This window comes from Chlorocebus sabaeus, chromosome 12 (assembly GCF_047675955.1).
Source record: "Chlorocebus sabaeus isolate Y175 chromosome 12, mChlSab1.0.hap1, whole genome shotgun sequence".
Lineage (NCBI taxonomy): Eukaryota > Metazoa > Chordata > Mammalia > Primates > Cercopithecidae > Chlorocebus > Chlorocebus sabaeus.
Genome location: NC_132915.1, coordinates 47,891,413 through 47,916,512, shown reverse-complemented (window position 1 = coordinate 47,916,512; position 25,100 = coordinate 47,891,413). Strand labels below are relative to the sequence as shown.

The window sequence follows — 25,100 nt, the reverse complement described above, 5'->3', positions numbered from 1 at the left end:
ATTATCCATCTGGCAAGGAATTAATAACCAAAGTATATAAGGAACTCAACTCAACAGCAAAGAAAAAAATTTCTGATAAAAAATGGACAAAAGACCTGAATAGATATTTGTTGAAGACACACAAACAGCTGACAGGCATGTGAAAAAATGCTCAACATTACAAATCACCAGAGAAATGTGAATCAAAACCACAATGATATATCATTTCACTTCAGAGTGGCTATTATCAAAAGGACAAAAAATAGCAAATGCTAGTGAGGATGCAGAATAAGAGGAACACTTGCACACTGTTGGTGGGAATGTGAAGTAGTACACTCATTATGGAAAACAGTATGGAGGATCCTCAAAAAACTAAAACTAGAACTACTATATGATCCAGCAATCTCACTGCTGGGTATATATCCAAATGAAAGGAAATCACTACATCAAAGAGATACCTGCATTCCCATGTTTATTCCAGCACTATTCACAATAGTCAAGATATATAATCAACCTAAGTGTTCATCAATTAATAAATGGATATGAAACATGATATATACACACGATGGAATATTATTCAGTCATAAAAAATGAAATCCTGTCATTTGCAGCAATACAGATGGAACTGGAGGTCATTACATTAAGTGAAATAAGCCAGGCACAGAAAGACAAATATTGCATGTTCTCACTCATATGTGGGAGCTAAAAAGTGGATCTCTTTGAGATAGACAGTAATATGGTGGTTACCAGAGGCTGGTAAGGGAAGCAAGAGGGGAACAATAAAGAGAAGTTGGTTATTGCGTATACAAACACAGATAGAAGGAATAAGTTCTGGTATTTGACAGTACAGTGGGGAAAATTATAGTGACAATAAGTTATTGTATATTTCCAAATAGCTAGAAAAGAAGAATTGTAATGTTCCCCATACAAAGAAAAGGTCTAAATGTTTTTGGTGATAGATACCCCAGTTACTCTAATTTGGTCTTTACACCTTGTATACCTTATATCTCATTGTGATTTTGATTTGCATTTCTCTAATGATCAATGATATTGAGCTTTCTTTATATGCTTATTGGCTGCATGTATGTCATCTTTTGAAATGTGTCTGTTCATGTCCTTTACCCACTTTTTAATGGGGTTTCTTGGGGTGGTTTGTTTTGTAAACTTGTTTAAGTTCCTTATACATGCTGGATAATAGACGTTTATCAGATGCATAGTTTGCGGATATTTTATCCCATTCTGTAGGGTTATCTGTTTACTCTGTTGATAGTTTCTTTTGCTGTGCAGAAGCTCTTTAGCTTAATTAGATTTCATTTGTCAATGTTTGCTTTTGTTGCAATTGCTTTTGGCATCTTTGTCATGAAATATTTGTCAGTTCCTATGTCCAGAATGGTATTGCCTACGTTGTCTTCCAGAGTTTTTTTCAATAGTATTTAGTTTTACATTTCAGTCTTTAATCCACTTGAGTGAATTTTTGTCTATGATATAACGAAGGAGTCCAGTTGCAGTCTTCTGCATATGGCTAGCCAGTTATCCCAGCACCGTTTATTGAACAGGGAGTCCTTTCCCCATTGGTCATGTTTGTCAGCTTTGTCAAAGATCAGATGGTCATAGGTGTGTGGTCTTATTTCTGGGCTATTCTGTTCCATTGGTCTATGCATCTGTTATTGTACCAGTATCATGCTGTTTTGGTTACTGTAGTCCTGTAGTATAGTTTGAAGTCAGGTAATGTGATGCTTCCAGTTTTGTTCTTTTTGCCTAGGATTGCCTTGACTATGGGGCTCTTTTAAAAATTCCACATGAATTTTAAAATAGTTTTTTTTCTGGTTCTATGAAGAATGTCATTGGTAGTTCGACAGGAATAACACTGAGTCTGTAAACTGCTTTAGGCAGTATGGCTATTTTAATGATACTGATTCTTCCTATCCATGAGCAAGGAATGTTTTTTCATTTGTTTGTGTTATCTCTGATTTTTTTTTTTTTTTTTTTTGAGCAATGGTCTGTAATTCTTATTGTAGAAAATTTTCACCTCTCTGCTTAGCTGTATTCTTCGATATTTTATTCTTTTTGTGCAATCATAAATGGAACTGCATTCCTGATCTGGCTTTAAGCTTGGCTGTTGGTGTACAGGAATGCTAATGATTTTTGTTCAATGATTTTCCTGAAGTTGTTTATTGGCTTAAGGAGCTTTTGGGTTGAGCCCATGTGGTTTTCTAGACAGAGAATTATGTTGTCTGCAAATAGAGATGGTGTGACTTCCTTTCTTCCTATTTGGATGCTTTTTATCTTTTTCTCTTGTCTGATTGCTCTGGCTAGCACTTCCAATATGATGTTGAATAGGAGTGGTGAGAGAGGGCATCTTTGTCTTGTGCTGGCTTTAAAAGGGAATTTTCCAGCTTTTGCTCATTCAGTATAATGTTGGCTGTGGGTTTGTCATAGATGACTCTTAATGTTTTTGGGTATTTTCCTTCAATATCTAGTTTATTAAATTTTTAACATGAAGAGATGTTGAATTTTATAAAAAGTATTTTCGTGCCTCTGGGACTATTGTCTTTAGTTCTGTTTATGTGATGAACAACATTTATTGACTTGCATACATTGAACCAATCTTGCATCTCTGGGATAATTTCAAAGGAAAAATTAAACATATACAACTTTCCAAAAAGTTTTTTTATTAATCTATAGAAACTTTCACTTCATAAATGGAATAGCAAGATGGAAAACAATGTCAATATAGCAGAAGAACCCCTTCCATGAACAAAAATAATACTTGAATACACAAAAAAACCAGCTAAGGTGACAAAAATAAAATATTACAAAATAAATGAATTTCTATGAAATGTCACTTTCCAGCTTTGGAATTGGATAATGGGTAGAGATTGAATGAATTTTGAGGTGCTTCATAGAAAAAAACCTAGATCGAAGAGGCAGTTGATAGAAATATAGATGTTACCAAAGTATATTTGCGCTGTTATAACAAAATACCTGAGACTGGGTAAGTTATGATAAATGGATATTTATTTCCTCACAATTCTGGAGACTGGGAAATTCATGATCAAGGTGCTGGCATTTGGTGAGGACCTTCTTGCTGCATCATCCATGGATCCATCTTTTTGTTTCTTTCAAGTCCCCTAGTCAATTGGACGGTGCCCACCAATATCAAGCAAATTTTACCAACTCAGTCCACTGATTGACAAGGCAATCTCCTCCAAAAAAAACCCTCACAGACACACCTGGAAACAATGCTTCAGCGGCTATCTAGGCATCCCTAAATCTGGTCAAGTTGACACATAAAATTAACCATCATAGATGTTAAAGGTAACTGGTGAGGCCTTAGAAAGAAATGATAAACATTTAATTGGATACTGGAAGAAAGATGATTCCTGTTACACAGTGGCAGAGAACTCGGCTGTGTCATTTTCTGCCATTGAGTGGAAAGTAGAACTTTCAGTGAGGTATTAGTCCATTTTCATGCTGCTGATAAAGACATACCTGAGACTGAGCAATTTACGAAAGAAAGAGGTTTATTGGACTTACAGTTCCACATGGCTGGGGGTAGCCTCACAATCATGGCAGAAGGTGATAGGTACATCTCACATGGTGGCAGACAAGAGAAAAAGCTTGTGCAGAGAAACTCCTCTTTTTAAAACCATCAGATCTCGTGAGACTCATTCACTATCACAAGAACAGCACAGGAAAGACCTGCCCCCATAATTCGATCATCTCCTAACAGGATCCTCCCACAACACATGGGAATTGTGGAACTTATAATTCAAGATAAGATTAGGGTGGGGACACAGCCAAACCACATCATTCCACTCTAGCCCCTCCCAAACCTCATCCCCTTCTCATACTGCAAAATACAATCATCCTTCTCAACAGTCCCCCAAAGTCTTAACTCATTTCAGCATTAACTGAAAAGCCCACAGTCCAATGTCTCACCTGAGACAAGGCAAGTCCCTTGCACCTATGACCCTGTAAAATCAAAAGTAAGTTAGTTATTTCCCAGACACAATGGGGATATAGGCATTGGGTAAATACAGTCATTCCAAATGGGAGAAATTGGCCAAAACAAAGGGACTACAGGCACCACACAAGTCCAAAATTCATCACAGCAGTCAAATCTTAAAGCTCCAAAGTGATCTCCTTTGACTCCATGTCTCGTATCTGGATCATGCTGATGCAGGAGGTGGGTTCCTGTAGTCTTGGGCAGCTCCATTCCTGTGGCTCTACAGGGTACAGCCTCCTTCCTGACTGCTTTTACTGGCTGGTGTTGAGTGTCTGCAGGTTTTCCAGGCACACAGTGCAAGCTGTCAGTGGCTCTACCATTCTGGGGTCTGGAGGATGGTAGCCCTTGTCTCACAGCTCTACTAGATAGTATCCCAGTAGGGACTCTGTGGAGGCTCTGACCTCACATTTCCCTTCTGCACTGCCCTAGCAGAGGTTCTCCATGACAGCCCTGCCCCTGTGGCAAACTTCTGCCTGGGCATCTAGGTGTTTCCATACATCTTCTGAAATATAGGTGGAGGTTCCCAAACCTTAATTCTTGACTTCTGTGCACTCACAGTCTCAACACCACATGGAAGCTGCTAGGGCTTGGGGCTTGCACCCTCTAAAGCTACAGCCCGAGATCTACATTGACCCCTTTCAGCCATGACTGGAACAGCTGGGATGCAGGGCACCAAGTCCCTAGGGTGCATACAGCATGGGGACTCTGGGCCCAGCTCACAAAACTACTTTTTCCTCCTGTCTGTTACCCAGTTCCAAAGTTGCTTCCACATTTTTGGGTATCTTTTCAGCAGCACCCTACTCTACTGATACCAATTTACTGTATTAGTCCATTTTCACGTTGCTTATAAACATACCCAAGATGCAGCAATTTACAAAACAAAGAGGTTTATTACACTTACAGTTTCATGTGGCTGGAGTGGGGGGGCCTCACAATCATTGTAGAAGGTGAAAGCCATGTCTCACACGGCAGCAGACAACAGAAGAGAGCTTGTACAGGGAAACTCCTCTTTTTATTTTATTTATTTATTTTTATTTTATTTTACTTAATTTTATTTAGAGATGGAGTCTCACTGTGTCGCCCAGGCTGGAGTGCAGTGGTGCGATCTTGACTCACTGCAACCTCCCCCTCCCCAGTTCAAGCAATTCTCCTGCTTCAGCCTCTAGAGCCATACCTGGCTAATTTTTTGCATTTTTAGTAGAGATGGGGTTTCACCATGTTAGCCAGGATGGTCTCAATCTCCTGACCTCAAGATCCACCCGCCTCGGCCTCCCAAAGTGCTGGGATTACAGGTGTGAGCCACCGTGCCCAGCCTGAAACTTCTCTTTTTAAAAATCATCAGATCTCAGGAGACTCATTCACTATCATGAGAACAGCCCAGGAAAGACCGGCCCTCATAATTCAATCACCTCCCACTGGGTTCCTCCCACAACATGTGGGAATTGTAGTAGTTCCAATTCGAGGTGAGATTTGGGTCAGAACATAGCCAAACCATATCAAGCAATAAACTTATGTACTTAGCTGAGTAGATTTCCAAACACAGTATGGATGACTACAGCCTGATTTCACCTTGGTACTTATAGTAAAATGTGAGAGCAAAGAGATAAGCTGAGAGATGAACTGTTAAGCACTTGATTAGTTGAAACATTTTCAGCTTATTCAGGTAGTGTGCTTTGGTAACAGGGCCAAGGTTATGGCTAGATAACCATGTGCTAAAGAAATTAGGCATGTGACTCATGAATCCCTCAAACATCTTAGCAGAAGCCAGGAATAGAGATGCAGTTATTCTGGAAAGAACTGTAGAGGACCCCCTTGTTTGATGGCTTGGACGCCTGTTAATTGCAAGAAAGATTGGTGTGGTTTCTGAGAATGTCATACCAGCAGAAATACTGACAACCTAGAATAAACGTCCCAGAGATGGGACAAAGTGAGAGAAGAATGACTCTGAGGTCTGAGCCACAGATGCAGAAGCTTGGGCTGACTTTACCTCCTTGAGGTGAGAGGGCAGGACTGCCTCCTTGGCAGGCACATAGAATGAAGCATTGAGCAACAAAGATTACTCTCAGGCCTTGAAAACTAGTGGACTTTTTTCCTGCTGGGTATCAGACATGCTTAGGACCTATGATCCCTCTTTCTTTTGTATTTTTCCCTTTTTGAGTGGGAATGGGAATCTACTTCTGCTTGTCTCACTGTTGCATTTTGGAAGCAGATAACTTATTTTTGGCTGCAAGTGTGTGCAGATGGAGACAAATGATGTCCCAGGATGCACCACATCCAAGTCTCAGCCATAGCTGATTCAGCTGATAGAATTTGGAGTTTTTGAGTTAATAATATTTTAGAGTTAGAGTTGATGCTGAAATGGGTTAAAACTTTTGGGATATTGGGATCAGGTTAATATTTGTCACATGGGAAGGACGTAAATTTGGGAGTCAGACAGCTGGCTGTCATGGGTTAAACTGTGTCTGCTAAAGCCAAAACCTCTGATGCCTATAAATGTGACCTTTTTAGGAAATAGAATCTTTGCAGATGTAACCAAATTAAGATGAATTCATAGTCCATTAGGGTGGGCTCCAATTTAATATGATTGCCGTCCTTATAAGAAGAGGTGAAGACACAGACATAGAGGAGAGAATGCCATGTGATAACACAGGCAGAGATTAGAGTGACGCAGCTGCAAGTTCAGAAACAGCAAGGATTGATGGCTACTATTAGATGTTAGAAAGAGGCAAAAGAGGCAAAGGATTCCACCCAGAGCCTCAGAGAAAGCATGGTTCTGACGACACTTCGATTTTTGCATTCTGGCCTCATGAACTGTGAGAGAATAAATTTCTGTTGTTTTAAGACACCATGTAAAGGAATTTGGGATATTTTTTAACCTGAAGGCAAAAAAAAAAATGCAGTTGAAATGATTCAAGCAGATGAGAAATGAACCAAATCTGTATTTTAGAAAGAGCTTCCCATTTACAGTGAGGGGAATATAGTATAGTGACTACAGTACACTTTCCTATTTATTTATCTCCCCTCAGAGTGAAAATTCTGGAAGCACAGGGATTGTCCTTCTTATCCATTAATGTATTTTCAGTATTTAGCATACTGTTAATTCCTAAGTAAAATTTGTCAGACAAATGAATTTTTAAAAGTTTTTCACAATAACTCTAAAAATGTATCATTCCTATGGAAAGAGATCTTAATCAATTTTATATCCTCAATAATCAACATAGAGCAGACTGTTGGAAGAATGCATAAACAAGATTCTGAAACTAAGGAAATTCAACTAGTTAGCAGTAGTTAGTTTTATCTTTACTATGTTATGAAAAGAGGAGAATAAGAAAGACTGTGCATTAAATATTTTAAGCAACACCATGCTTCCATGTGGAATTAGATTATAAAGTATAGAAGAAAAAAGTGTCCAACACCTTATTTCTGACATCATCACCTTTGGAATAACTGGAAGACATTTGATACTAGTGACTTAGGTCACAGACAGAGATGGAGAAATAATCATTCCATTCAATTCATTTCAAACTACTCACCACAGGAATTATTAAAAATGAAAAGAATTTCTTTGTTAGAAGTATGGTTCATTTCAATGTTGCCAGAATAAAGTATAGACATCAAAACTCTGTGATTCAATTTATTGCTGTACTGTATTATTCATTTTAAAATAATATTATATAAGGCATTACTTGAAAGGAATTCTTTTCCTTTTTGAAATGCATAATTATTTGAAATAGCAATAAGCAATATTATAAATATGCAGATTCATGATAAAAGGCTTGTTTATAATCATACTTTTTCTTTTGATATATATTAGGTATCAGCTGATGAATTCTATTAATTATGAAAATAAAACATACTTTTCTCTATTTGCTTTCAAAATAACCTCAAAATTATTTTTAACAGCAGCAGATGTTCTATCTGTAAATTTATGCTACTCTTTTAAAAAATATATTTAAAACAGAAACCAGCTTTGTGCTTTACAACAAATATAAATAGGGGTAATTTGGATAATGAAAATAAATGAATAACAGCAGTACTAATAGAACTGATCCTATTTGTGATGGCTCATTAACTCTGTACAGGATGTAATTCACTGCCCTGGATCAGGAGTTGATAATTGGACAATGTGGAGCTATTTACAAAAGATGACTGCAATAAGAAATTAACAGAAGGTCTGTTCATTCATTGGGAAGTCAGTACCCCTTTCGTATGTCTAACCATATTAAATCATGCACTGAGAAAGGCTGTAAGGAAGAAAAAGAAAAAGATAAGAAATAACTTGGGTACAATTAATACTAGTAGTATTTACCAAGCACACAGTAAGCACTTTAAATGCATTTGATTACTTAATCTTCATTCTAATCCTATTCTTAAAATTATTATCCTCATTTTGCAGATGACAAAACTGAGGCTTAGGAACTTGCTCAAAGGCACATGCCAACGAGTGGTGGAGCTTAGATTCCAACTTAGATGGTATGATTCCAGAGCCTCTGTCCTTAACTATTCATACAATGATAAATTGCTTCCCTAGCTCAGCCCTCTCTCCAACTTCATCTAGTCTAGAATGATAATGAACAAATAAGAATCCCAGTGTTTCTCAGTCTGAGATGCAAGGTGAAGAGGGATAACACAATGACCCCCTGGGGATGATTATCAGATTCTAGGAGAGAGAAAAGGAAAGGAGGAGAAAGTGGTTTGAAAAGGTATATTCATTAAACCTATTGTTTTCATAATATTAATGACAGAATTACAGCTAGACAAAATCTCAGCCCATGGGATAAACTGAAGAAATAATGTAGGGAGCATAGTTAGAAAACGTTGACAAACACCAGTACTCTCTGACCTCTAGTCTGTCATTAACTAGCCATAGGCTCCAGGGAAAATCATACAACGATTTCCTGGGACTGGACTAGATGATCTCAAAGGCCCTGCTTTCAAACGCTGGGCTGTGAAGCGCTATTAGTGACAATTTCTGTGCTCTGGGAAAAATAAAAAGAGTAAAGTGAGGGGTAGTAACTTTCTCATAAGGCAAACTATCTCCAGTTCAAAGAATTGTCTTTTATTCTGAAATTAGCTTCTTACTACTTTCTTGTGATGAACGTTTCAATTGTGAAGTGATGATGGGGATAGTACACGGTAGGAGTTCTCTTTTTGTTTTTTTAAAGTCACTACCTAGCCAATTAAGAAGTTCGTTACTTTGTCACATTCTGGAAAATTTTTTGAAATGTTACAGAGTTATAAAATCTTATATAGGGAACCACTAGTTTAATGTATTTTCCAACTCAAAATTTTCAGAGTCTTCTACATTTCTACAGCACTTTACACTTTATTAAACATCTTCACATATATTATCTCACTTTGGTACACTATGGTCTAGGAGACAATCCATTTTCCACAGATTGAAAAATAGAGCTTAGGGAGGCTGCACAGTTCATTAAAGAGGAGCTAGATTCAAACTCATGTTTTATTTATTTATTTATTTATTTATTTATTTATTTATTTAGAGATGGAGTCTTGCTCTGTCACCCAGGCTGCAGTACACTGGTACAATCTCGGCTCACTGCAACCTCTGCCTCCCAGGTTTAAACCATTCTCCTGCCTCAGCCTCCCAAACAGCTGCGAATACAGGCACCTGCCACCATGCCTGGCTAATTTTTATATTTTTAGTAGAGACAAGGTTATGTCATGTTGGCCAGGCAGGTCTCAAACGCTGGACCTCAGGTGATCCACCCTTCTCAGCCTACCAAAATGCCCAGATTACAGGCATGAGCCACAGCGCCTGACCCCAACTCATGTCTTTTGACTTTAAATTCTGTCTGCTTTCCAGTCTAAGTGAATCTGGCCATGATAGAATCATAAGAAAGGTGTTTTCAATACATAGCATTAAGAAATCTGAATTTCTGGAAGACAGGACTTTTGTGTCTTTTAAGAGCTCTCCAGGTGTTTCTGATAGGCGGCCAAATCTGGGGACCACTACCAAATGGTCTGAGCCTCTATATACCTGGTCTCACTGGAAAGAATAGGAGTTTTGAACTCTGACAGAACTGGGAGTCTCTGGGCAACATATAAAATCGACCTGAGCTTCCAGTTTCCTCATCTGTGAAATAAGGATAACGATGTCTAACATGCAGAACTGTGAATATTTGGGGAAAAAAAAAACTACCTAGATATGGTAGTCACTCAAAAATGGAAGTTATTATCATTACTACTGCTACCTCGTATGATGCTCTATTATTACCAGATAAGAATTAGGTATATATCATAAATAGTGATGATTCTGGAATTTTCCTGAAGCAAATTTACAATAAATACATGTCACCCAAATTATTCTTGATCTCAGGACAGTCTCCAGGTCTCGGTTTCCTTCTCAATATAAAAGCAATATCTGTGAACTGCTAAGCTATCTTCTGGCTCTAAAAAGTCCAGGACTCTATGATTGTGTTTAAGAGTTAAAGACCCAGTCTTGAGAATGTGGCTCTTTGAAGAGTATTAAACAGGTATACTTGAAATAAATTAGTGCATATGAATGACAAATCTCTATAGCTATGTTGTCATTTTCTATCAAGGTAAGACTATGTGCAAATCCAAATATTCATTTACTTGTAGTGTGTGATTTATATCTGCCTATGCTCAAAAATATTTGAAGCAGTTTACCCCCCAAAATTATAATAAGACAAAAATAAAACCAGAGAAAAAGCTAATGAATAGGGTAGACAAGGAAGAAATGGGAAAAATAGGGCAGGGGAAATGACTTTTTTTCAGGAAACTAGGAGAAGCCATTTATGAAAACTGCACATTTGTGGGTGTATCACCTGAAGTCAGGAGTTCGAGACCAGTCTGGCCAACATGGTGAAACCTCACCTCTACTAAAAATACAAAAATTAGCTGGGCATGGTGGCATGTGCCTGTAATCCCAGCTACTCAGGAGACTGAGACAGGAGAATGGCTTGAGCCCGAGAGGAGGAAGTGTCAGCGAGCTGAGATCATGCCACTGCACTCTAGCCTAGGCAACAGAACGGGACTCTATCTCAAAATAATAATAATAATAAAATAAAAGCTAGCTTTAAAATTACTGACCATGTTTTAAAAAAAATAAAAATAAGTTTTTTTTCTCAATGTTTGTTGCCAAAGTCTGAAAATAGTTATCATCAATATTCAGGTGCAATTCAAATGAAGGATTATTGTCTAAGTAGAATGGAATTTATATATTTAAATTCTTTTTTGACGTAGTGGTGTCTTTCAACTTTTCTTTTGGTTATCTTCATCCTTGTTCTTCTGAAAGAGTACATACCGCAGGTAAGTATTTCATCTTTATTCTTCTATCATCTTGTCATCCTCTGTTTCTCTACTCATTTTGTAAAATTTAAATAGGTTTTAATCATGAAGACACAGGCTGTGATGGTAGTGATAAAACAGAATCCAAGATGACATCCCTTACAAATCCATATTAAGTTGCAGTTTTTGATCCTCTGAGCATGTTTGATTTATTGCTTTCTACCCTCTGTTATAATCAAAATGAAAACTCCTTCCTGGTTTTAGACTCAGTTTTCTTTCTGTTCCTGCTATCATTGTCCTGGCCCAAGCTCATGCCTTGCCTCACTTCCCACTGTAAAAGCCTCCAGTGAAGCTGGTCTCTCCCTCCAGAGCCTTCCACTTTAAGCTTCTTGCAACAGCTGGAGTGCAGATCTCCAGCTCACCGCAACCTCCACCTCCCAGATTCAAGTGATTCTCCTGCCTCAGCCTCCCGAGTAGCTGGAATTCAGGAATGCGCCACCACGCCCAGCTAATTTTTATATTTTTAGTAGAGATGGGGTTTCTCCATGTTAGTCAGGCTGGTGTCATACTCCCGACCTCAGGTGATACGCCCTCCTTGGCTTCCCAAAGTGCTGGGATTAAAGGTGTGAGCCACTGTGCCTGGCCTATAATAATATTTCTAAAGTAGAGCTCTGATTATGTCTTTTCACCATTAAACTCTTTCTTGGTCATCCATGGTTTACCACAGTCCTGTCTGCCATTCAAGCCTCCATGATTCTCTCCCAAACTACCTCCCTCTTCTTACTGCATAGCTAGGTCTTATCTGGCTCTCCAACCAAACTAAATGTCTTGTTAGTGCTTAAATGCAATCTTTATTTTTCCATCGCCTTTACTACATGATTGCCTCTAACAAGACAAATAAATGAAGAACATAATAATAATAACCAGTCATTATTTCTATGTATAAGTCACAATGCTTTTCAAATACAGTATAATTTATATTTGCTCCCAAATCTGTCATACTCATAAGAATCTAAGTTAAAGCATGTTTACACTTGTAACCCAAAGTCCAGTACTATCACTCCATATTTATTATATATGAAATTTATTCCTTAGCAACTAAGATAGGATTATCTTTCCGTTGCTAAGGTACGTGAGGCCTGCTGGCAGGATTAGTTTAGGAAAAAATATGCCACATTGAACTCCCTTGCAAAAGAAACAAGTGAAACCTAATTTGCTGAGCTGTCTTGTTTATTTTGGTTCATTCAGCAGGGTAATATAGTAGCAATAACATTGAACTGGATCTCAGGAGACGTGGAATTTAGTCCAATTTCTGGCATGACCAAACATACAGCTTTCAGAAGATCATGTGTATTTTCTGGTCCTCAGTTTTTTCACTTCTAAAATGGAAATCTTCCTTGCTTTTACTCAAACAGTATACATACATAGGAGTTATTATTATTTTGTTTGCCATTCCCTACAACACAGCCCCCTTTCTAAATCTATTTGCTTTACAATTCTCTACTATTCCTAAAGTTTTTTCAGATTCCATAATTCCATTTCAATACCACTAAGAGTCCTAGAGGAGGAAGTGAATAGCAAACATCAGAAATGATTTGTTCAGATATATTGCTTTTAGAATGTTGATTCAATAACTCTAAGGCCCTTCCTAGCTTTAAAATAGTAAAATTTCATATTTGAATTTACACCTGAAATTCCTATATCTCTTGTATATAAGGAAACCTTCAGATACGTTTCATCATCTGCATTCTCCTATATGACGCCAGTTTCTCTCTCATGATTTTAAACTTTATGAAGGTTGACTATGTCTGTTTCCCTCTTGTATATATAAAACCTTGCGTGACATCTCAGATTTCTTATAGTCATGTACACTATAGCTTTTGCCTTTACATCCAAATATAGATGTTACGTTTTAAAAAAAATGAATTTGAAACAAATTACTAAAACATATTTTATATTTCTCTTATATTCCTAGCCATGATATTACAGATTCTGAAGAGAGAAAATTTCAGCTGATATCATATTGTGACAGGCAAATATTCTCAAAATTTTGTGTCTGCTTCATGAAATATAAAATTATATAGTCAAATATAGCACACAGAAAACTAATAGCAACTGCTTGCTCCAAAAACTAGACTGGTCATCCTAATTCAAAAAGTGGACCTGAAAATAAAGATGGCAAAGACATGACAAACATACAAACTCTTACTCACCTTACTAATTCCGTACCTAAAGTAGACATTGATGAATGGATGGATACCAGAAATCAAATTTTTTGTAATCCTGTTTTAAAGATTTAACCGACTTAAGTCCAACCTAGCTGGCTCTTTCATGACTTTCTTGTTTGAATTTTCAATACAATGGAAATTATAGTAAAGTAGTGAGTTTTCTTATAGTTTACTTGGGGATTTTCGAATTGATCTTACCTGATTTATTCTGAAACTGAGTAAATGAAAATCAAGGCTTCTAAATACACACACGCACACACACACACACACACAGACACACTTTTCAGGAATAGCCAATATGGGGGTAATTTCAAAGTCTAGCACATAATTGACAAACACTATTCAAAAGTTTTTATTCTTTTATATTCAAGCGACACTCAAGGAAAGAAAAATAACTCTAGTACACTTCTCCTTCACACAATACAACACTTGTACTTTTCACTGAAATCACACCTTAATTTTCAAATCTTTCACCATTTATAAACTCTAAAAAGTATAAATATGAGTGATTCAGAGAGTGAGACTATGTAAACCATTTACACAAAGACACTGAAACCCTCTGGACACGTTGAATGAAAACAAATCAGCACTTACTTGGCATAAACCACTGATGCACATATCCAAAGATTCTGTATAGCAACGAGTACCATCTAAGACCTTAGGTGCTAGTTCAACAACCAGGGCTGTTCCTTTGGCTTGGCACTTGAGTGAACATGGGTTGTCAGGGTCATTAGACACAGGAAGCCATTCATAAAACTGGCCATGGTGCTTGACATCGTTATGAGCTGAGCATTGCTGAGCTCGGAAATCACCTGCTTCTGGTGGGCAGTCCTGGAGAAAAAAGAGAGAAAGGACAAACAAAGGTTAAGAGGATACCCCCAATACGAAACCAAAGCAGCTATATGGTTTGCTTAGATCTTAGAAAGCAAAACAAATGTCCTGGTCATGACAGATGGAACTTATAATATCATCTCAGAGCTTACATAATTATTTGGCTTTCAAAAATGTAGAAATCTGAGAAAGTAATCACCTCAAAATACATTTTCTGATTGAGTTTAAATGGAAAAATAATTGGCTTGAAATAGATATTCTGATTAGTTGGGACATACATTTTTTGAAAGTTGTCTATTGGTTCATGAATTCTTCCACATTGTACTATCATTTTGACTTCCTCATAAGTAGAATCTAGTAAAGTCAGAGGATTAGTTGAAATTATTTGTCTCTTTCCGTTCTGATATTGAGAGCTATGACAATTCTTTATTTGAATAACTAGCAGTAAAAAGTTATAATAATTTCATTCAAAAAGTTTTTGTGGAGTTGTAACTTTTTGTCTAGGACTTAGGCTGCATAGTATCTAGAATTAAACATGGGGAACAAAAAATACGAAACCATTTATATATGAATTGCTTTGGCTTAAGGCAGCATAGCAGAATGGAAAGAGCATGGACTTCCTCCTTAGATGAGTGGCTGGCTGCAATGCAGTGCAGAGTTATTGCCCTATTCTAACACAGGGAAGCCTAGTCTTGTGTTAGAACAGAGACAATAAGTCTGCACAGCTCTCAAGGTTGTTGTGAGAAGTTCATGAGCTCATGCTGGCCAAATATCTGCACAAGGAATATACTGAGTAGATGGTAGCTATTACTATGATTATTTAATGAGGCCACAGAAGACAAAGGGATGGAGTATCAGCAGATTCTCTCAATTTGAGTTTTAAATTATATTGTTACAGATCAATGGAAAAATAAGAATCTTTTTGATGAAGTTTCATAAAGGGCAATTTAAAATGTAAAACTATGGCTAACAATGGCCATTATCTAATGAATAATAAACCTCAGTAAAAGCAAGTAAGATTTAATTTTAAAACGGCAAATATTGCCTATCCCTTGGAAAGGCTTTTTGATAGGTTTATCTTATTCTACAAGCCTTCAGATTAAAATTTACTGTGGAAGACTGTCGTCGACTCTCCAGCTATAGAAAGGCTTTTATTCTAATTTTTTGTTTTAAATAAAGGATTTCCAGGTGGCCTTCAGCAGTTCCCTGTTACTACATTATCACAGTGAGAGTTCTCTTATATAAGGTTTCTTTCTCTGAAAATCTCTTTACCTTTAAATAAGCATTCTAAGAACAGGATTGAAAATTTTGACTCTTTTCCAAAAAGTTAGTGATACCATTAAACAGCATATAAAGCTCTGGTAATTGAGGGAGCACAAATTCTTTCTAGGCAATGTGGGGTAGAAACAAATATTCATTTAGGATGAACATGAAATTGTTCAAAAAACAATAAAAATTGTAAAAGACATTTTAAGGTTAGTATTACATGTTCTCAGAGTGAATAAAACATAGTAGTAAAGGAAAAGAATAATGTATATAACATAGGTATAGACACACAGGCACCCAGCAAGGCTTAACATTTGGAATATTGTCTGAAAGGAGTATGATTAAAATTTACTACTTATTAATTTTTTAGATAATAGGATGCAGTTTAAATTTTTAAAGATCCATAAATAAATACATATGTGTGCTGTACAGGCTGTTTACTTGTTTATTTTGTAAAATAAAACAAAAACTACAACCAGCAAAACTATATTATGAATTACAACACAGGTAAATTGTGTTGAACCATGACATACAATACAAATTAACTTTATTTTATTTTATTTTATTTTATTTTTGAGATGGAGTCTCGCTCTCTCTCCCGGGGTAGAGTACAGTGACGTGACCTCGGCTCACTGCAACCTCTGCCTCCCGGGTTCAAACAGTTCTCCTACCTCAGCCTTCTGAGCAGTTGGGATTATAGGTGCATGTCCCCACACCCAGCTCATTTTTTTAAACATTTTTAGTAGAGACAGGGTTTTGCCATGCTGGCCAGGCTGGTCTCGAACTCCTGACTTCAGGTGATCCGCCTGCCTCGGCCTCCCAAACTGCTGGGATTACAGGCATGAGCCACCGCAACTGGCCACAAACAACTTTAAATGTTTAACACCAGCTCCTTTCAGACCCTATGTTCTAGAGCACAGAGAAACTGGTTTAATATTAGCTCTTAATGAACTCACATTCCAAAGACAAGATTTCCACTTGTCTAATGTACAAATTCTACCAATATCTGCCTAGGCCTCACTTACTAACTTCTGCCCTAAGACAACTCTATAACTGACAACTGCCCCCAAACTCTACACATAGCATTCCTTAAATTTCCCCACTTGAGATATGATAGAGTCTCTGCCAAGGTTCTGCTTTCCCCGGCTTAGCATGTTTAATAAACCTACCTTTATATGATCCACAAGTTCCTGGTCATTGCATGGGAGTGTCTACAGTTGAACTGACAGTTTAGCAATGTTTAAATACAGTATTTTCATTTGATAATACATATCATCCCAGCAGTCACTTGATTACTCAGCAGTACAGAAGAAATAGAGTACATTGTACTGAAGGTACAGTACTTTATTATACTGAAATACAATAAAGCAGAACACTGACGAAATTGTTTGAAATGGTTCCAAACTCCTCTTAAAATTTCCTTTGCCTCCTTTTTCTATACAAGTGAAACAGCTAGAAGGCTCAGGCTGAATCACCTCCGCCTTCATGAGCAGAAGATATAATTAAGAGACCTCTTAGTATGAACCAGAAAAAATTTTCTGCACTTTTCCTATTCTGAGAAAAGTGTCAATTATGTTTTTCAATTGATAATGCAATATCATCTTAGTACAGACAAAAAACTTCTACAGAGTCTCCTGTGATTCCCTTCTGTTCAATAAATTGTGTCGGTTCTTCCCACCTTTCCTAAAACAAATAAGACCTAAAGGTAGTCAAAGGTAAAACAATGAAGTTAAAATGTTAAGACTTTTAGGTTCTGTTTTCTGTGACAAACACAGTAAACATATTTAGACACATCATAGAGAATCAACATGCAGACAGATGTTCTTATTTGCAATTCATCTGTATCTAATGGCTTCAAGAACACCTGTTACAAGTTTTATGGTTTCACAACTAGAGAAATAGCTCCGAGAAGAATAATGCTTAAGAACATCTTTACTCAGTTTTATCACTCCTGTCTTTCCTTCCACCTATATTTTTGTAGGGGTGGGAAAATATATTTTGCTAAATTGAGAATGCTCTTAAAACCTGGAGTTCAGAGTTGGAAACTGAACTTGAACCTTTTTAGTGTGTGAGTTTATTTGTACTTGGCAAAATGCAACTTCCTGTATCAAGAAAAAGGACTTAAGAAAACTTATAAAACAGGTTCAGAAAGCTTCTTGGACATCAAATAGCTTTTACAAAATAACATTTTGATGATTTAAGTGTAAATGAATCAGAAACATATGAATCAAATTTCCCTTGAAATACGCATGTTTAAAAATTAAGGGGAAGAAGGATTTGGCAAAACATTCTTTGTTTGAACCGAAAACATTTCAAGCATAGTTCAAGACATCCATTGAACCCCTAATGCATCTGGGATCATCCAGCTGCAAGAGTGGAAACTCAAGCAGTCATTGTAACTTCTTGTTCCACAAGTATGCTAATACAAATGATTTGTATGGAGATTTACCATCTACAAAGTTTTTGGTTTTTAATTATAAATTGGTCCATGAAACCACCACACCTCCTGATCCTTTTGTGGGGTTTTTTGGTATTTTTTTTTTTCTTTTTGTGGTAAATGGAGTCTCGCCCTTCATTCTCCAGGCAGGTCTTGAAGTTGCGCAGACAGGTCTGGAACTCCTGGACTCATGCTATCCTGCCACCTCTGCCTCCCTAAGTGCCGGGATTACAGGTGTAAGCCACTGTGCTTGACCCTTTTAAAAGTCAGATTTAGAAAATGATAACCTAACTGTTTTGAAAAATGCTTAATATATTTTACTGGGCACATCTTTGAAATATCAGCTTTTGGAGACATGCTTTTTGATACTACAAGTAATCAGTTTTAACCATGAGGGGTAGTTTTCTTTAAGGAAAACTGAATGTAGAATGTACTAAATATACATAATGTGGGATTTCTGCTCTCATAAAACCCTAGTGGTAGGAATAATAAACTTTAAACTGGCATATTTAAAATGAAGAATAAAACGAATTATGGCTTAAATATGCTTACATGTATTTATAGATTTTTGCACTGAACTTGGCTCATAGAAAGACTGATGGAGACAGTTAAAATAGTCAAAAACTCTAGTAGTTATATGGACCAAATGCATTCCATCCCCTAACAAGAACCCGGCAAAAAACACAGTGTGGCAGGGATGCACAGGACTAAAGACTACCACTTCTAGCCCCTCATACATCTCCAGAATTGCCATCAAATAGAAATGGAGCAAGAGAAAGCAATCTAATACTTTTTCTCTTAGTTTCCTGTCTATTTCCAATAAACTCTAAATACACTTGTGGATTGACAGCTCTGTGTCATGCTACTGGGCTAAGGCTTCCTCACTATAAAAGTCTATTTTCTTTGAAATAATCACATGATCCCACGAATTACTGTATTTAGCCATTTAATATAATCATTTTCTCCTCAAGTTTTAAGCACTTAATTCTAATGGTGTCAGAGCTCTCTTCTTTAAAAGCACAAAAATAAAATCTGACCTTTTATTTGCTCCCATTATAATTCATAAAGTCCATGGAGTTCTGCCATATATGAATCCAATTCAAAACATTTTCTGGTTAATCAACTATCCAGTGGGAAAGATAAGATGGATCCCAGATGTCCCCTGATGATGACGGTAGATCGGATTACACTGTGGGACAAAGGAGGGTAAGGGTTCCCAGAGTTTACTCACCGGGTGAAATGTAAAAGATTCTATCACAGCAGCTCAGGTGGCAGCATATAAAAGGTTTTTAAAGCGACTTTGAAAAATATACAGAATGTAGATTCAGGGTCAGGAGAAGCATTAATTTTTCTTTATTTTCATTCTTTTTAAAGAAGGCATTTTCCTTCAGAGAGACATACCTCTGCTTTTCCTCTGCCCTTAAATATTCAGTGGTTGTCCTATTCTATTAATTTTGTTGTTTCATTTAACCTATTATGTGAGTGCCATGCTATTAATGTTTTTATGTGTAGAATCAATATTTGTATCTGATAGTGTCAAGAACTTTGGAAATCATATTCAGATGACTACATGTACTGTAGCAACCGGAAAAATAAATCCATGCTTCTGACTTAATTTTCCTCTCTTAAAAATGTATTTTAAACCCCATACTGCCTCTCCACACTGTCCTAATCACTCACTCTCCACAACAGTTACTATACAAGAAATACAGTTAGAATTGTCTAACAAGGCATCTACTCTATCCTCCAACAACTATGGATAACCACTTTATGATAAAAACATATGTAGAAATTTACCAGCTACTGGATGATGTTAGAAAATCTTACCAGTTGTTTTACCCTCAAAATATTAGGAATCCTCAGTTTACTGACAGTAAAACCAGAAAAGATTACCATAAAAGGCTGCTCTATAATAAATGGATAAATGCTCTGGAAAATATATCCTCTAAAGCTTTCGAATCTTTTAGCACACCTAAGTAGATGGTGGGCTGCCTCTTTTAGATATTTTGGTCTTTATTACTTGGCTTTCTGTATCTTTTATTCAAAGTTAAAATGAAACCACTGAATAGCAAATATTCGTTGATAAAATCCATCGTACTATATTTTGTTCTCAGAAAAAAAAAAATCAATGTTTCAATTTCTATTTGCAATTCAGACCTCCTTGCTTGAAATTCAGACTTATATACAGTAGTCCCCCTTATCCGTGGTTTTGCTTTCTGGGGTTTTAGTCACCCACAGTCAACCAGTTTGAAAACAGGTGAGCACAGTACAATAAGATATTTTGAGAGAACGAAAGAGAGATCACATTCACCTAAGTTTTATTACAGCATGTTGTTACAGTAGAGTTATAATAGCATAGAGTTATAACAGTATAGTTATAATAGAGTTGTAACAATACAATATTTATTACAGTGTATTGTTATAAAAATTCTATCAACATTAAATGTTAAAATTCTATTTTATTATTTTTGCTAATTTATAAATGTGATTTATAAATTAAACTTTATCATATGTATGTATGAGAAAATATCTATATTTTCTTACATAAGTACACACATACATTCATTGTATGTATGTATAAGAAAATATCTGTATTAGTATCTATAGGGTTAGGTACTACCCACAGTTTTAGACATCCACTGAGGATCTTGAAGCATATTCCCTGAGGTTAAGGGGGGACTACTGTGTACAAGTGCTCACTTGCCATCTGGACATCTAAGACACTAGAAACTCATCATGTCCAAACCTGAATCTCCCTGATCCTCCTGCTACTCCCATGAAATCTGCTCTCCCTGCGGCATTCCCCATCCCAGTCAATGTCAACTCTATACTTTTCAGGCCAAAAACTTTTTTTTTTTTCTTTTGTCTGGCTCTGTCACCCAGGGTGGAGTGCAGTGGCATGATCTCGGCTCACTGCAACTTCTACCGCCTGGGTTCAAGTGATTCTCCTGACTCAGGCTCCTAAATAACTGGGATTATAGGCGTGTGCCACTATACTTGGCTAATTTTCTGTATTTTTAGTACAGACAGGGTTTCACCACGTTGGCCAGGCTGGTCTTGAACTCCTGACCTCAAGAGATTCACCTGCCTCGGCCTCCCAAAGTGCTGAGATTAAAGGCATGAGCCACCTCGCCCAGCCTGGCCCAAAACTTTAAAGCAGTGGTTTTCAAACTTAAACGTACATCAAAATCACCTGAAGGCCTTTTTAAAATACAAGATTGTTGGGGTCCCACCCTCCAGAGCTTCTGATTCAGTAGACCTGGGGTGAGGCTTAATAATTTGCATTTCAAACAAGACCCCAGGTGATGCGAATGTTGCTAATTTGACAATCACACTTTGAGAACCACTGACTTAGAGCCATATTTGACTTCCACATCCAATCTATCAGAACTATTTTTCTAGATACAAAAAAACACAGAATCTGAGCACAAACAATCCAAGGAGCCATCATGTCATGCCTGCGTTCCTGCAATAGTCTCCTTATCTCCCTTCTACCCTTGCTCTCCTGGAAAGTTTTGTCAACACAGTGGCCAGAATGATCTTATGAGAGACTCCATCATCCCTCAGGCCTATCACATCCTATTGTCCTTGCTCACTTAGCTCCAGTCACCCTTGATTCTTCTGGAATCAAGGTCCTGCATCTTCAGCGACACTCCGGGAACACTCTTACTTTAGGATGCATGCATTATCCATCCCTTCTGCCTGGAATTCTCTTTGCCCAGATTCTGAGGAGCGAATTACCTCACCTTTATCAAGTCTTTGCTCAAATATCACCTCTACAAAGCTTAGGCTGCCTACTCTGTGTACAACTGGGATCCCACTCCCACTGCTGATTCGTCTTTATTCCGCTCAACTTTCCTTTTTCCTATAACACTTAGTCACTTTTAAGTATATCAGATAATTTACTCATCTATTGTGCTTAATATTTTATTGTCTGTCTTCTTCTGCTACAGCAGAACCTCTAGAAGGACAGCAATCTTTTCCCATTTGCCTTTCTGTTACATACCAGGTACTCAAATATTTGTTGAAAGAATGACTAACACATTGAATAAAGGAAACAGAGGTCATATTTTTTATTGTGGGAACTCCAGTTCTGCTTTCACAAGTCTTGCAGGAATTTAAATCTTAGTTTTCTAATTGATGGAATATCTAATTTTTTTCTTTCTTTCAAAAAAATTTATGAGAATACATTTACAAGAATACTAATACATTTCAGACACTAGGAAATTTCGTTAGGGAGTCTTGCCTAGTTTCTGAATAGGCAGATTGATATTTCCTTCTCCATGTAAACAAATTTAACAAGCCAATATTAAGAAACATAAAATGTGCTGAAATCATTTATTATTTTAAAAATAGCCAGACATTTGTAAATGTCATATAACATTTAATGTTATACGCACACACTATAAAGTACTCATGTTAAGGTACCAAGCTTTAACCCCCAAATTTTGGCCACCTGATTATACTAACATCAAAATTATCATCAAAAACATTTATTTGTGCAAGACTCAGCTGCCATGTAAAATGAAATTAAACAGACATAGTTGCTGCCCTGTCTAGACAGTCTGTGTGGAGACAACTCTGTTACATTTTAAGAGCATAATATTTAAATCTCTAACACATCACTATAAATGCAAAGAACAGAAAACGGGGTCAGTTTTGGAGGGTGGTGCCATAGTAGGTAAAGGCTGTTCTTGGCTAATTTTCCCTCCTTTTTGAAAAGGCCAACAGGGTTTTTTTTTGTTGTTTTTTTTTTTGTTTGTTTTTCCCAAAACTAGGATTAAATGGCTCAGGGCACCATATTTTCATGTATACTGGATATAGTTTAAAACTCATTGTTTTTGTTCTTTTTCCTGGTGCAAAAGGTTCACAGATTTATTTTACTTTTCCCTCAAACTCTCAAGTCTTTTGGAAAATAACATATTCAAGGGAAATGAGTGTTTGTGAAAATTAGTCATTAACCATCTTAATGCCTTACTGTGGATCAAGTTCATGCTCAGTGAAAGTATACCTTTACAACTCTATGACCTTGAAAATAATATGGAACTCTTTCTGATTTATTCAAACTTTGGGTGTGCCCTACTACGTGTTTACTAAAAGAACACTAGTTACAGGCATATTAAACAGCTTTGAACTGTTCCAATGTCTTCATTCAGGTCCAGACATAAAAGACATGAAATGTGTGACATAATGAATCATCAACCCCGCCTTCTTTGCTCTATTATAGCTTGTTATCTGAAAACAAATGCTTTGCCAGGCTAGTTTTTAATGTCTCCAGGCATCTGAGAGTTGATCTAAGTAAAAACATTTAGTTTTAAAAGTTCATTTTTTTTTCCTTTGGGTAGCTTTTATTTCAGTGCTTTTACTTTTTCTCCTTTGAAGAATGCAGACGTTTGGAATCCAGCTCCCTAGAGGTATTTCTAAGACTGGTTGTAGTTTGTCATTTTAGAGTCTTAAATTCTCTCAATTTTGAAAATATTCATTCCTTGAGGCTTTTTATTATTTTTAGTCCCTTTCTTTGAATTCACTCCAATTTAGCAGTATCTTTTCTTAAATCAGCATTTCTGACCTTTTATTATTTTTTATTATAGTCTAAAATAAGTGTTCTCTCCCACCTCCTTAAAATTAGCATATCTGAAGGAGTAATTCATAATCCTTTTGTACCATGGCATACAATTTCATTTTACAAGCACACAATTATACAGTGCTTTGTTTTCAGACTGCATTTACCAAAATATTTGTGGTGGAAAGTCAGGTTGTGAAAAGGACTAGTATAAGGGAGATATTTCAGCACATAAATTCCTCGTCACTATTCCTTGGGTCTGTTGCAAAACAAGTTCCTTATGTTTCTATTTGCAAGTGAGGCGGGGGCTGGCAAGATGGCAGAATAGGAACAGCTCCGGTCTGCAGCTCCCAGCGAGATCAACACAAAAGGCAGGTGATTTCCGCATTTCCAACTGAGGTACCCAGCTCATCTCACCGGGACTGGTTAGACAGTAGGTACAGTCCATGGAGGGCGAGCCGAAGCAGGATGGTGCATTGCCTCACTCGGGAAGTGCAAGGAGTTGAGGAACTCCCTTCCCTACCCAAGGGAAGCCATGAGACACTGTGTGAGGGACGGTGCTATCTGGCCCAGACAGTATGCTTTTCCCACAGTCTTCGCAACGCCCAGAGGAGGATATTCTCTCAGGTGCCTACGCCACCCCGGTCCAGGGTTTCAAGCACAAAAGTGGGCAGCCGTTTGGGCAGACCCCAAGCTAGCTGCAGGTGTTTTTTTCATTCCCCAATGCCACCTGGAACATCAGCGTGACAGAAGCATTCACTCCCCTGAAAAGGGAGGCCAAAGCCAGGGAGCCAAATGGTCTAGCTCAGCAGATGCCACCCCCATGGAGTCCAGCAAGCTAAGATCCACTGGCTTGAAATTCTCGCTGGCAGCACAGGAGTCTGAAGTCGACCTGAAATGCTCGAGCTTGGTGGGGGGAAGGGCGTCCACCATTATCAAGGCTTGAGTAGACAGTTTTCCACTCACAGTGTAAACAAAGCCCCTGGAGCTTTGAACTGGGCAGAGCCCACCACAGCTACTCAAAGCCGCTGTAGCCAGACTGCCTCTCTAGATTTCTCCTCTCTGGGCAGGGCATCTCTTAAGGAAAGGCAGTAGGCCCAGTCAGGGGCTTACAGATCAAACTCCCATCTCCCTGGGACAGAGCACCTGGGGGAATGGCAGGCTGTGGGTGAAGCTTCAGCAGACTTAAATGTTCCTGCCTGCTGGCTCTAAAGAGAACAGCAGATCTCCCAGCACAGCGCTAGAGCTCTACTAAGGGACAGGCTGCCTCCTGAAGTGGGTCCCTAACCCTGTGCCTCTTGACTGAGACACCTCTCAGCAGCGGTCAACAGACACCTCATATAGGAGAGATCCAGCTGGCATCTGGTGGGTGCCCCTCTGGGATGAAGCTTCCAGAGGAAGCAACAGGCAGCAATCTTTGCTGATCTGTAGCCTCCGCTGCTGATACCTGGGCAAACACGGTCTGGAGTGGACCTCCAGTAAACTCCAACAGACCTGCAGCAGAGGGGCCTG

The 25,100-nt window shown here is 37.7% G+C and overlaps 1 protein-coding gene across 3 annotated transcripts in view; it reads right to left on the bottom strand.

Annotated features, from left to right (window-relative positions):
* The window catches only part of ADAMTSL1 (ADAMTS like 1), a 419,132-nt gene that overhangs the window by 302,002 nt on the left and 92,030 nt on the right, over positions 1 to 25,100 (bottom strand). For all 3 annotated transcript variants that reach the window (XM_007969153.3, XM_007969155.3, XM_007969154.3), the window contains exon 4: positions 14,086 to 14,322. In XM_007969153.3, the coding sequence (XP_007967344.3) occupies positions 14,086 to 14,322 (237 nt within the window). The remainder of the gene's footprint in view (positions 1 to 14,085; positions 14,323 to 25,100) is intronic.